The sequence below is a fragment of the Scylla paramamosain genome, chromosome 42, assembly GCF_035594125.1.
Source record: "Scylla paramamosain isolate STU-SP2022 chromosome 42, ASM3559412v1, whole genome shotgun sequence".
Lineage (NCBI taxonomy): Eukaryota > Metazoa > Arthropoda > Malacostraca > Decapoda > Portunidae > Scylla > Scylla paramamosain.
This window is the reverse complement of record NC_087192.1, coordinates 8,187,899-8,202,500: the sequence shown is the minus strand read 5'-3', so window position 1 is coordinate 8,202,500 and position 14,602 is coordinate 8,187,899. Positions and strand designations below refer to the sequence as shown.

The window sequence follows — 14,602 nt, the reverse complement described above, 5'->3', positions numbered from 1 at the left end:
GGGTCGGTCACCAAGCCTGAATATGGCGTGCACAGTCCTCTGCTTGGTGGTGGAGGGGCTCGGGTGTCTGGGGGGCGTGGCAGGGGGTCAGGGCGGCAGGGCGTGTGAGGCTTAGCGAGTGATACAAGGCTGGGGAGAAAAAAAAGTTAAGCCTATCGCTGGTCGTGTGGCGTGGCGTCTTAGGTTCTCTCTCTCTCTCTCTCTCTCTCTCTCTCTCTCTCTCTCTCTCTCTCTCTCTCTCTCTCTCTCTCTCTCTCTCTCTCTGCTTATCTATGAGTCTACGAGAACGGAACCGTGATTTATAGCTCAGTAATTGTTGCCTATGAAAAAGTACAGTATTTCCTAGTTCGCGTATAGCATTTCCCACTGGGCTTTATAATGAATACTTTCTTAACGAGACTACATCTTGGCTACCCGTCTCTCTGCCTATCTCTCTGTCTATCCACCTGTCGTCGCCATGCCTCGCTATGGGACAGGATTAACCTCTGAATGCCTTTGACAAAAGAATCGATTTGCATTCCTTCCTCTCCGATCCCAACCACCTTCCTTGTAGACCTCTGGAGTGGTGGTGGTGGTGGTGGAGTTGGTGGTGGTCGTTGTACTACATCACCCTGCCGTCCCTCGCTTAGCCGTGCAACACTATTAAGCCTAAGAAAGTCCTCCCACTGACCAACACCTCAGGGCTTCTCTAGTAATGTTAACCTGGCTCACTGCATCGTCCCGTCTTATCCCTCTGGCTGATAATAACACTGTGTTGCATTTGTTGTAACTGTTGGCGATTTTAGTGAGGGAAATTATAGACATAGACAATAAGGGGAGTTTGAACTAGTCCTTCCTCTTCTTCGCCCTCTCCTTCCTCTTTCCTACTCTTTTCTTTTTGCTTTTTTCTTTTTTTGCTGTCTCCTTTTCTATTCTACCAGTCTTCCTCTTTCTGTTCCTCCTCCTTTTCTTTCTCCTCCTTCATCTTTCTCTTCTGCTACTCTTCTCTTCTGTCATTCCTTTTCATTTTTGTACTTGCCGTTCATTCTTTCACTCTCCCTTTCATTTTTATCTCCCTGTCTTCCTTCCTCGTCTTCCTTTCCTTGCAATATTCTAAACTTACACCAGGTAATTTCATTATTAGACCTGAAAAAAAAGAATATATATAGGTCAGAGTAAAAGAGGCAATCTGTAATCATATGTATTTACTGTACACTAGATTTCTGAGGTCAAGGAAATGTGTAAATCTCAGTGTAAGGAGGTCCTCAGGTTAACAATGGAGAAAAAAGAGGTAAAACTCGTGTGTGGAGGAGATAAGGGCGGCACGGGCGGCTTTGGGGAAAAATCTCAGGTGTCATTCCTCCTGTTTATCATCATTGTCTGGACGCTGAGTGTTACCAGAGGAGTATATACAAGTTAGCACTTATGATTTGCCTCAAGGAAGTATCATTTCATCCTTTGTTGGCATTAGAAAGTACAGGAGAGAGCAAGCAAAGATTATTCCGGTTTGTTAGCCAGGGATTCCCAGCGTGCAGGTACAGGAGGGTTCAGAAGCGAACAGGAACAAAGAAACACAAAGGAACACAGAGAAAAATCAAACAGTAGCAGACTTGTTGGCCATTACGAGGCAGTACATGATAAGCCGCTCTGTTTAATGTAAAATTCGAGGTGTAGGATAGTAAGGGCGATGGCTCTTCACTTTTACTATCCTGCTAGTACATCTCTTGCAGTGAGTAGTGTAGAGGATGTGGAGGCATAGAAAAAAAAAGAGAATGAGGAATGTAAGTAAAAGAACTACCAAACAATATAAAAGCGTGCGTGGTGTAAATGTCTTCAGAATATCTTGCGGAATAAACCAAACGATCGTAAATACAACTTTCCCTTGATAATGAAAGTACGGACTGGAATCCTTGGGCCATGAGGAACGCGGATCAACTTGCGGGGGAGGGGGCCGACTGAACCTCAGACTCGTATTCTTAATCACTTCACTCTCTTATCGGGAATATTTTTAAAGGCCACAGAGATGATTAGTCAGGTTCTTTTGGGTTATTTTCCCCATTAGTGGTGCAGAATCCTTGTTAAATTATCACTAGAATCAAAAACACCCTTGTGAAAACTACAGAAAATTCAGCTACAGCCTGTGAAAAGTTATCGAGATGAGACAGACACGTTTGAGAATCCGGACCTGTTACCGATCGAGTTCTGAGTGTCGAGGGGAGGGGAGGGCGTGGCGAGTGACACCGCGCATATGTAGTCCTGAACCAAGGCAGTGACCCGAGCAGGGCAGGAAAAGTGGCTGCGGCGCCTCACTTTCGCTGCTCCTCATGCGCGGGGGTCACAGAGGGTGGGAAGGCTTACAAAGAACGCCTTGGTGCGCGGGACGAAGCTGGGAGGGTGTTAGCCGCGTCCTACAGGAAGGTCAAGGAAGGACAATGGGTGGAGGACGAGCGTTAAGTGCAAAGCGGCAGACCACGACTGATTGGGATAAGAATGAATGCCATTGGAGAACGAAAAAAAAAAAAAAGAGGATGGAATGGAATAAATAGGGAGGATTAATGGTGGGAGAGGGAGAAAAGGAAGGAAAATATAGGCGGTGCGAGGGAGGAGATGAGAGGCGAGAGAAGGGACAGGAGCCAGGTATAAAAGCGAGCGTTGGGAGGCTTCCGTGTCAGAGAGACGACCGACGCCACACAGGCAGGATGCGGACCGCTGTAAGTCTCTTGGTGGTGTACTCTGAGTGAGACGCCGGAGGGAGCACCACGCGGTAAGGCGGAGAGTGTTGTGCGGTGCGGGATGTGGCGCCAACGCTGGGAGGGAGTGATGATCGTGCCTGCAGCAGTGTGGTTGTGACAATAATGCAGTGGACGTATGTTGTATTACACTTGAGAGGTTGTGGTGGTAATGTGGTGCAGTGTTAGTGAAAGTACAAAGCAGCGTCTGTGCTTGATATAACGACATGCAGTGACTGATAGTGATAGATATAGGCGATGGTTTAGGTAATGACAGTGACCGTAGCTGACTGTTGCTTTAGAAGGGATGGTGACAGTGACAGGCAGTGTTTGTGGTGGTGACAGCGGCAAACGGTGATGTACACTGATTGTGATAGTGATGATGGTAGGTTTGGTGTGTGGTTGTGTATTGCCTCTACTGGTGACTGATGGTGATGGGCAGTGGCTGAGGTAACGACAGTGATGGGAAGAGACTGATTAATAATAAAAGATAGGCAGTGACTAACTCTGACAAGGGTAGACTGTAAAAATAAGTAATATAGTAATATTGGCAGACAGGCAGTCAGTAACTAACACTGACAGGTAGACAGTGAAAATAAGTAATATTGATAGATAAACAGTGACTAACTAACACTGACTGAGAAAGCCAGTAGATGTAATGACAGTGATGGCTGATGACAATGGTGACAAGTGGCACTGGGGTGTGACGGGCAGTGCATGGCTGTGGGAGGAAATATCAGTGGCGTTTGATAATCTGGCTCATTTCAGTCACAACAATCTTATAGTTCTTCTCATTCACAACAATTTTCCACTTCACAAGCCTTCAGGGTCGGGAGATTCGTAACGGTGCCAGTTTACTGTGTCCTTGACAGTGACAATGAAGGGTATTGAGTGGGCGGGCTTTGTTCCAATGTGAGAAATACAAGGATGGGGTGTGGAGTGTGGGGACATAACATGAGTGGTGTAGGGACATAACATGAGTGGTGTGGAGAAAATAAAGGAAGACGTAAGAAGCCATTAAGCCTACACGTGGCAGATCCTGTACTAAACATACCTGCCTATTTTCGCCTATCATTCTCATTCATAAATTTGTCTGATCTTTAAAACTCCGCAATGACACGACACTAACAACCTGACTATTGATTCTGTTCAGTTCATCTATCAAGGGTCTGCCAGTGGATGGGGTGAGGACATGATATGAATGGGCTGGTGTGGGAACAAATGGATAGTGATGTGTCGGTACAAATTAGCATGTTTCATGAGTGTTCTCTCCTCAGGTGGTACTTGCGGTTCTGCTGGGGGTGTGCGCGGCTGCTAAACTAGACGGTCTGCAGCACCACAACCACAACAACGACCATGACCACCACCACGACGACCACCATAACCATGAAGATGTCGACCACGCCCACACTCACACTGAAGGCACCAACAATCCCCCTGAGAACGCCCACCGCACTGATGGTGTCGCGCACGCTGAGAGAGACACCCTGAAAGAAAGGTTCAACATACAGGCTGGCTCCATCCACCACCAGGAGTTCTCGGCGGGCAAGCCAGGGGGAGAGTCTGCCGTCCAGGGAAGCTATTCGTAAGTCAACACTCATTAAGTAATATTGAAAGTGCCTGGATTGCCTTGGTCTTGTGTCTCTTCCCTTCCCTTCCATTCCTTTCTTTTCCTGTGGCCGTGAGTGGCGGGAAGCTTTAAGTGTTGTGAATCTCCCATGGTCTTACTCAGGATGCGCCTCAGATCTTAGATGGAGGATTTGAGTTTGGGTGATGTTATTATGTTCTCTCTATTTTTTTTTCTCTCTCTCTCCAGTGTACCTTCGCTTTAATGGATACTCTTTCTTGTCACTACTTTTGTCTCAATCATTCTAGGTGTTAATGCTTCTGCTTGGAAGACTTAATTTCCTCTGACCATTTAACCAACGTGTCTTTTATTCTGCATTCATGTCCTATCCTCCAATCCTTTCATCATTAGATCTCCACATTTTCTCTCGCATTTTTCACAATACAGACAACTTTAATATGGGGTCTCTTTCATGTATTAAACAAGTTTTCTGACCACTCTTTGTGCTTTAATCTGCTTGTTTTATGTGCTTTTTCAAATTTGCTCATAACTCCTTACTGCACCGCCTAGCCTTGGTCTGCTTGTGACGCTACTAACTTTGAAGACGCGCAAAAACACATTTTGTAGTTAAGGACCACACTGGAGCTTGCAACCAGCGATATTGTTCCTCACTGTGTGTATGGGGTGTGTGTGTTTTTGCAACGGAACTATACTAATACCTGCATGAAAAATCTGCATGACGGAATCGGCGTTTTCTCTTTATTTTGAATTATGGTTTGATTTTATCTCTATTCTTGAAAAAAAACAGTTTTGATTATACTCAAAAAGCACCGAGGCTTTCACTGCAGCTCCCTCTGCGAGTGTCGTGGTCTGATTTCCAAAAATACCCATGCAAACATCCATTTGCTCCGATACACAGCCTTATAGCTCTCATACTTGAAAAATGATCAAATATGCTGTGATGATTATTGAAGCTCTCACGATTCCTAAATATATAATATGGAACATCTAATTCAAACACATCTTTTACAAATACAGTCTTTACAAACTCTCTGATTTCAAAAGACTGATGAGATAACACACCTGTAATTGGCAAATTCTGAGGGAGTACCTTCCCTGAAGACCTATCTGAGCTTTCTTGCATCCTTGCTGGGGAGTGAAGGCTTAAGTCCCATTGATTCAACAGATGGAAAGCACCTAACGGGGAGACCTTCACTGTGAAGTACGTGGCTGACAAACTAGGCTTCAGGCCAACCATCCACCGCAGCGGGTCGTCTTCCTCCACTTCTAAGACGCTCCCGATCTCAGAAGACTCACGCTCTCCAGCGAGGACCTTCAATCATCTTCAGGGCAGCGCTAAGAAGTCCCCCAGTGAAGGTGACGGCAGCGGCTGTGCTGAGGGCGACGGAACCTCTACTGCGTGTAGAACTGAAACTCCACAGCAGAAAGTTGGTACAATCCGCCCACAGCACACCTCCAGCTCGTCTGGTTCACTAGGTTCACGGTTGCCGCCTGGTCCATTCACCTCACAGCACTCTTCCGGATCACTGACCTCATCTCAGTCCTCTGGTTCCGCCGGTTCACGTAATACCCATGGCTCGGCTGGTTCACAACTTACTAACTCGACTGGTTCACAAGGGTTCTCTGGGTCATCTGGTTTACAGCAATCCTCTGGTTCTGTTAGATCCCAACAGTCTAATTCTGGTTCACTGGGATTACATAGATTTTCAATTTCGTCTAGGAAACAAGAGTCCTCTGGTTCTCTTGGTTCACAACACTTCTCTGGTTCATCAGGGAGCACACAACAGTCTTCTGGTTCTTCAGGTTCACACTCCTCTGGTTCATTAGGTGTACAACAGTCCTCTGGTTCGTCTGGCTCATCACAATTTTCTGGTTCATCAGGAGGCGGACAACAGTCTTTTGGTTCATCTGGTTCATCGCATTTCTCTAGTTCACTGAATACACAGGGTGGTTCACTTGGTTCATCGCACTTTTCTGGATCATCAGGACGCACACATCAGTCCTCTGGTTCATCTGGTTCACAGCGAGTCTCTGGTTTGTCAGGGAGCACACAACAATTCTCTGGTTCATCTGGTTCACAACACGTTTCTGGTTCATTGAATACACAACACTCGTCTGGTTCGTCTCGTTCACAAGACGTCTCTGGTTCGTCATTTGGTTCACATCGATTCTCTGGTTCATCAGGGAGGACACAACAGTCCCGTGGTTCTTCTGGTTCATTAGGTGTACAACAATCTTCTGGTTCATTAGGTTCAACACACTTCTCTGGTTCATCAAGCACGCAGCAATCCTCTGGTTCATCTGGTTCACACTTTTCTGGTTCATTGGGTACAGAACAGTCCCCTGGGTCATCTGGTTCACAGTCCTCTGGTTCACTAAGCGTACATGAGTCCTCTAGTTTATCTGGTTCATCACAGTTCTCTGGTTCACCAGGCACACAGCAGTCCTCAAGTTCATCTGGTTCATCACACTTATCTGGTTCATCAGGTACAGAGCAGTCCTTTGGGTCATCAGGTTCACATCGATTCTCTGGTTCATCAGGCGCACGACAGTCCTCTGGTTCGTCTGGTTCATCCCATTCCTCTGGTTTATCAGGCACACAACAGTCATCTGGTTCGTCTGGTTCATCACACTTCTCTGATTCATTAAACACACAACAGTCCTCTGGTTCGTCTGGTTCATCACATTTCTCTGGTTCATCGGCTACAGAACAGTCCTCTGGTTCGTCTGGTTCATCACACTTCTCTAGTTTACCAGGCACACAACAGTCCTCAAGTTCATCTGGTTCATCACACTTATCTGGTTCATCAGGTACAGAGCAGTCCTTTGGGTCATCAGGTTCACATCGATTCTCTGGTTCATCAGGTACACGACAGTCCTCTGGTTCGTCTGGTTCATCCCATTCCTCTGATTCATTAGACACACAACAGTCATCTAGTTCGTCTGGTTCATCACACTTCTCTGGTTCATTAGACACACAACAATCCTCTGGTTCGTCTGGTTCATCACATTTCTCTGGTTCATCAGCTACAGAACAGTCCTCTGGTTCGTCTGGTTCATCACACTTCTCTGGTTCATTAGACACACAACAGTCCTCTGGTTCGTCTGGTTCATCACATTCCTCTGGTTCATCGGCTACAGAACAGTCCTCTGGTTCGTCTGGTTCATCACACTTCTCTGGTTCATTAAACACACAACATTCCTCTGGTTCGTCTGGTTCATCTCATTCCTCTGGTTCATCGGCTACAGAACAGTCCTCTGGTTCATCTGGTACACATAGATTCTCTGGTTCATCAGGCACACAACAGTCCTCTGGTTCGTCTGGTTTACAGCACATCTCTGGTTCATTAGGTGTACAACAGGCCTCTGGTTCATCAGGCACACAACACTCTGATTCGTCTGGTACGCAAAACCTCTCTGGTTCATTAGGTGTACAACAGTCCTCTGGTTTGTCGGGTTCGCAACATATCTCTGGTTCAACAGACACACAACAATCTTCTGATTCATCTGGTTCACACCTCTCTGGTTCATTCAACGAACAAGTATCCTTTGGTTCATCTGGTTCATCACATTTCTCTGGCTCATCGGGTACAGAACAGTCTTCTGGTTCGTCTGGCTCATCACACTTCTCTGGTTCATCAGGCACACAACATTCTTCTAGTTCATTTGGTTCATCTCACTCCTTTGGTTCATCAGGGAGCACACAACAGTCCTCTGGTTCATCTGATGCATCACATTTCTCTGGTTCATCAGATATAGAACAATCCTCTGGATCATCTGGTTCACAGCAATTCTCTGGTTCGTCAGGGAGCACACAACAGTCCTCTGATTCATCTGGTTCAGTAGGTGTACAACATTCCTTTGGTTCATCTGGTTTATCAGACACACAGCAGTCCTCTGATTCGTCTGCCTCATTTGGTTCCCAGCATTCTTCTGGTTCTCTTGAGTCACAGTCTTCTAGTTCTGGTTCTCAACAATCTTTTGATTCATCTGTCTCGCAGCATTCCTTTGGTTCAGCTGGTTCTGAACAGTCTGTAGATACATCAGGTTTACAGCACTCCTTTGGGTCATCTGGTTCAGAACATCGTTTTGGTTCCTCGGTCTCTCAGGAGTCTTCTGGTTCATCTGGGTCACAGCAGTCCTCTGGTTCGTCCGGTTTACACCAGTCTTTCAGTTCATCTGATTCCCGTCAGCCTTCTGGTTCCTTTGAGTCACAGCAGTCCTTTGGTTCATCCGGCTCCCAACATTCTTTGAGTTCACTTGGTTCACAACAGGCTACTGGTTCATCTGATTCACAACAGGCTACTGATGTATCTGATTCCCGGCAGTCTGTTGGTTTATCTGGTTCAGAACAAGAGTTAGGTTCATCTAGTTCACAACAGGAGTTTGGTTCATCTGGATCACAGCAATCTGCAGTTTCATCTGATACAGAACAATCCAGTGTTTCATCTGGTTCACAACTATCTTTTGGCTTGTCTAGTTCACATCAATCTTCTGTTTCATTTGGTTCACAACAACAACAGTCTACTGACTCATTCGGATCACAAGAGTCTTCTGGTTCCTCTGTTTCTCAGGATTCCTCTGATTCACAGAGTATACCTTTCCAATCTGATGTGCATAGTTCAGCTGGTTCAGTTAGCATACCTGGTACTCATCATCCTGTTGGTACACTTAGTACAGATCATTCTGCAGGCACACTTGACTCACAAAACTTGGAGGAATCAACAGACTCTCAAAGTACTGTGTCATCATTTGGCTCCACTCAGTCCCTGTCCACCTCCTCGACTGTATCAGGCTCAGAGGCAACCAGTGGACAGCACGGTGACCTCTCAGTGGTCCTGGCTGGAGATGGAGCACAAATAGGACAGACTGAGAATGAAAAGACAGGGTCTGGATCGTCCTTAACTGGTTTCGAGTCGGGAACATCAGTCTCATCTCATTCTCAGTCATCTGTTGGACTTACGGCAGGGACTGGAACATCTGTAGTCCCCGAAACTCCTGTAGGAACTGCTACCGTTACCTCTGGGACGTCGGTAGGAACATCTGGTGAATCTAGTGTTGATTCTGTGTCAGGTTCCCAGACTTCCCTTGGTGTGGCGACGCAAACTTTTAATTCTGAGCGTCCCATTGACTCCCCCTCAGATTCAATAGATTCTCATTCACGATTCTCTTCAGCATCCTCTACTGATTCTAAGTCTGATGTCACAGTTTCTTCATCCACTGTGCAGGGTTCAGCAGCAGAAAGCCATGGTGCCTCTGGTTCTATTTCTGGTTCTTTATCAGTTGCTTCAGATAGTGATGATAGACTGACTTCTTTTGGCGGCGGTTCTGTGACTTCCCTTACTTCATCTGACAAGCAAGCGGTGGCACAGACTGACTCATCTGCTTCGCAGCAGTCTTCAGATTCATTCAGCTCTCAACGTCCATCTGGTTTACCTGGCTTACAAACTCTCTCCGGTTCACCTAATCCACAGGGCCCTTCAGGCTCTTTTCTAACCCATCAGTTTAGCTCCCTCGGTTCTAGGGATCCCTATGGTTTCTTTGGTTCACAAGTGCCGTTCGGCTTTTATGGATTACAATTTCCTTACGGTTCAGTTGAAGCACTCAGAACGCGTGATCCACAAGGCATTTACCACATGCTTTACCCCATAGACTTCTATCACGTGCACCTTCCTTATTACACGCACTCGAGGGCCCCACACGCCTCCCTTCGCCCTGCCAACTCTCCTGGCTTCCAGCCTTCATCCAATACATCTCCTTCACTGCATCCGTCTCCATTCAACTCACCTGCTGGCTCACCTGTTGGCTCTAAATCATCGGGTTCACCTAACGCAGCTGGTTCAGTTGATTCACTACCGGTGGTTGGTGTTCCTGGTTCATCTCTATCGTCTACTTCTCTCGGTTCGTCCAGTACACATAGTTCTGTAACTTCATCAGGTACATTCGGTTCATCTGTAACGTCTGATTCTCTTGTTTCTGGTTCATTTGACTCAACAGGTGCGTCTGGTTCGAGTTTTGTTGAAGGTGCATCTGGTTCACAAGGCTCTGTTGATTCATCTGCTACATCTGATTCACGAGGTACTTTCGGTTCATTTGACTTATCTACTGTGTCTGATTCGAGTTTTGTTGAAGGTGCATCTGGTTCACAAAGCTCTGCTGGTTCATCCGCTACATCATCTCATTCACAAGGTACTTTCGGTTCAACTGGGGGACCTAACTCACCTAGTACTTCAGACTTACCTGTTCCCAGTGCACCTGGTTCAAGTGGTTCGCCTAGTTCAGATATTACTCCTGACCCCAATGCAGTCTTTGGTTCTCCTGACACCAGTGGTACATTTTCACCTGTTTTAATAGAAACACGTGGTTCACAAAGTCTTTCTGGTTCAGTTGATGTTTCTGACTCATCCGATAGTGCGTCAGGTATTCATGGTTCATCTGGTTCACCTCCAGTATCAAGTACATTAGGCATACCCGGTTCGCCTAACTCTTCACCTGATTTTCCTGCTATATTAGGTTCACCTGTAACTCCTGACATACCTGGTTCACCTACATTAACTGGTTCATCTGTCTCCTTAACTGATACACCTGTCGGACAACACTCTCATGGTTTGTTTGGTTCACAGCACACTGAAAATGAAGGGTTAGAGGCTCGCCAGGAGTCACTACCTGGTTCTGTTCAATCCACATCCACTTCTTCATCGTCTCTGTTCTTGAAAGTAGGCAGTGGACAGGACGAGAACCCGTCAGTGGTTCTGGCGCGTGGCGGAGCACAAGGGCAGGTTCGCTCACAAAGTTTCCTAAGTAAATCTGGTTCATCTGGCTCCATTTCTTCGTCAGATACATCTAATCTTCCTAGCGGTTCACTTAGTAAGCCCGGTTCACAAGACTTAACCAGTGCCACGGATGCAGTAGCAGGTGTGTCTGGTTCTAGTGATTCTGGTTCATCTGTGGTGCTTGGCTCACAGCATCACACAGATTCTGTTGGGACACGTGGTTCATCTGATGTGTCTGATGCATCTACTGCTGGTTCACCGGAATTACATTCCTTAAGTTCATCTGGTACTGGTACTACATCATCTCACACGGTTCACTCATCTGGTTCATCTAGCTTGCAAGATACGACTGGTTCTGCTGTTCTACTACAACACACTGGCTCTTCTGGTTCACTTAGTACTCTCGGTTCACTTGATGCAGCTGGTTCACCTGATGGTTCTAGCTCACTCAGTTCATCTCACACACTTAAAACACTCAATACTTCTGGTTCTGATGCGCCCAATACAATTGGTTCACCAGGTTCACTTGTCACATCAGATTCATCCATTCCTCACGGTTCACAAGTTTTATCTGACACATCTGGTTCACTCAGTAATGCAGACTCACTAAATATTCCTGGTTCACTTGATTCTTCTGTTTCTCAAGGTACTTCTAGCTCATTTGGGCATGGTTCAGGCAGTTTTTCTGGTTCACTCAGTGGTATTTCTGGTTCACTTGACTCTTCTGTTTCTCAAGATACTTCAAGTTCATTTGGTCATGGTTCAGGCAGTACTTCTGGTTCATTCAGTGGTATTTCTGGTTCACTTGACTCTTCTGTTTCTCAAGATACTTCAAGTTCATTTGGTCATGGTTCAGGCAGTACTTCTGGTTCATTCAGTGGTATTTCTGGTTCACTTGACTCTTCTGTTTCTCAAGGTACTTCTGGCTCATTTGGGCATGGTTCAGGCAGTTCTTTTGGTTCATTCAGTGGTGTTTCTGGTTCACTTGACTCTTCTGTTTCTCAAGATACTTCAAGTTCATTTGGTCATGGTTCAGGCAGTACTTCTGGTTCATTCAGTGGTATTTCTAGTTCACTTGACTCCTCTGTTTCTCACGGTACCTCTAGTTCAATTGGTTCAAGCGGTGCTTCTGGTTCCCCTGGTGCAGCTGAAGTGGGAGGGAACGTAGCAGTGGTTCTGGCACACGGAGACACACGTCAGGAACGGGTTCAAGGACAGAACCAACAAACAGCCTTTCAAGTACGATCTGACACAACCTCTAGTTCATCAACAAGACTCACACCAGACACTCAGATAACTTCCGAAGACGCGACTGTTGAACTCCAGCCCTCCGCTATGCTTTCTCCAGTTGGCCCGCCCATCACACTTCATTCAACTGGCTCACCAAACTCACTCCAGTCCACCGGTTCACAGCTCTCGTCCTCCAGTTCTCATGGTTCTGAACAGACTGGTGTTCTACTGGGTTCACAGCATCTCACTCCTTCTCCTGCCGCTGGTTCAGCTGAGATACAAGGTTCACACATCTTGCGTCCTGCTGGTTCATCGGAGGTACCTGATTCACCTGGTGTAGTTTCATCTGGTACTTCATCTGACTGTTCTGGTTCGTTTGGTATTTCTGGTTCTGTTGATGTTCATAGTACACTTGGTTTGAGTGGTTCTGCTAGTGTAGCTGGTTCAACGGATTCATCTGATAGTATTGGTTCATCTGTTTCACATGGTATAAGTGGTTCACCTGGCTTCGTTTCGCCTGGTACTAATGATAAATCTACTTCACCTGATGTTTCTGGTTCGCCTGATTTAACTGATCCACTTGGTTCGCCAGTTGTAATAGATAAGCCCGGCACACGAGTCTTATCAATTACATCTGGTTCTTCTAGTTTATCTGGTTCATCTGGTTCATCTGGTTCATCCATCCCACGACACCCAGAAGGACCACCAGGGTTAGGAGGCCGACAGGATTCATTACATGGTCTCACTCAGGTCCCGTCCACCTTCTTGTCTGTGCCGGGCTTTGAGGTGACGACTGGCCAGAATGAGGGCTTGTCAGTGGTCCTGGCGAGGGGTGGAGCACAGCAAGGGCAGTCTCGTGGTCAGCAAGTGTCGCAAAGTTTTGGTGAGAGGAGACATTCTGGTGTAAATTCTGGGTCATCTACTTCTGGTTTCAGTGTAGTGCAAAAACTTCAGGGTTCACCAGTGCGTAAGTCACATACGCAATCATCGCACTCACAAAATTCTTTCGGGTCTCAGTTTTCTGTAAGCTCCAATGCAGGCTCCACCTCCGGGTCTAGAGTGGCTTCCCTAGACAGAGCTGGCCAGGAATCACAAGGGTCAGGCTTTGTGTCCGGCAGCGCGGCACAAGGCGCTGGTGTGAACTCCGTCAGTGGTGTGGTGTCGTCATCCGGTGCGGCTTTCAGACACATTCAGTCACACACTTCTGGAAGACAAAACGTGCAAAAATTTAATGGTGCCTCAGTGTCTCACCATTCCTCTAGTTCCTCTGTCCCTGGTTCACTTACATCAGGACCCAGCGTGTTACTCGGTATGCTCAAACCTACTAATGAAGGTGGCTTTAGCACTTCCACTCAGCATTTCAGGAAATCGTCTTCACTTCCCTCTGAAACAAGCTCGAGGTCTTCCGCTGCAGACAGGAGTGTTGCTGCTATTCTCGGGGGACAAAGAGGTTCGGGAGTCACTCGTAATTTTGGACATAATGGTTCTTCATTTGCCACTCACCGCTTCAATTTCAAATCGTCCCACGGAAGCAGCAGCAGCACTAACAGTCACAGCGGTGGATCTCAGCAGTTTCACAGAGGCACAGTGACGTCTCAAGGGAAAGGAGGCGTACATGTAGATTCTCGTCCGCCCTCTATCGTCCGCGTCTCTCCCATCACGTCATTAGGGAGCCTCTCTCGCCCCATCACGTCACTAGGGAGCCTCTCTCGTCACTCATCGTCCGGTGTTGATAGTCAGGCGAGAAAAATCCAGCAGAGTCTTACTTCCGCACCAGCAGAGGCACCAGCGTTTATACCAGTACAAGCTGCAAAACTTGAAGCCTCATTTTCTGATAGGCGGCCAAGTTCTAGCCTCAAGCTTTCATCACAGCAAAGTCAAGCCAATGCCGATGGGGGTCTCTTGACGGTCAGAAATCCTGGGAGCTTCGTCCTGCAGGGGCAGCCATTAACCACGCACAGATTTGGTACCAGCAAGAGTGGATTCTCTCAGTCTTCTTCTGTCAACTTGAGGAAACACAGTTTGAGAAGAAGCGGCAGCCACAAGGGTGGGAACGTCGCTGTAGTGCTGGCTCGTCCTCTCACTCACCAGTGACCGAACACCCCGCACAAGGTCGCGGGGGAAGTGTTTGGCTGAAGGGATGAGAGTACAAACTAGTTGCTGGCACTGATTCTGAGGCAATGCTGCATTATAATGTGTTCTGTTTGGATTGCTGTACTAACCTGCCGGGGAAACCCACCACACGTTAATTTGTAATACGTACACGCGCTGTTGACTTTGTTGTAAATAAACCTTTAAAGAAA

The 14,602-nt window shown here is 46.8% G+C and overlaps 1 protein-coding gene across 1 annotated transcript; it reads left to right on the top strand.

Annotated features, from left to right (window-relative positions):
- Positions 1-2,628: 2,628 nt before the first annotated feature.
- On the top strand, positions 2,629-14,602 carry LOC135093338 (hornerin-like). The gene is made up of 3 exons (XM_063992538.1): positions 2,629-2,690; positions 3,986-4,293; positions 5,462-14,602. The coding sequence occupies exons 1-3, from the start codon at positions 2,679-2,681 to the stop codon at positions 14,391-14,393; spliced, it is 9,252 nt and encodes a 3,083-aa protein (XP_063848608.1). The 5' UTR covers positions 2,629-2,678; the 3' UTR covers positions 14,394-14,602.

Bases quoted from the DNA above. Each gene is read 5' to 3' on its own strand.
- LOC135093338 (XM_063992538.1), top strand. The intron at 4,294-5,461 runs GTAAGTCAACAC...TTGATTCAACAG, and splicing joins GCCGTCCAGGGAAGCTATTC to ATGGAAAGCACCTAACGGGG.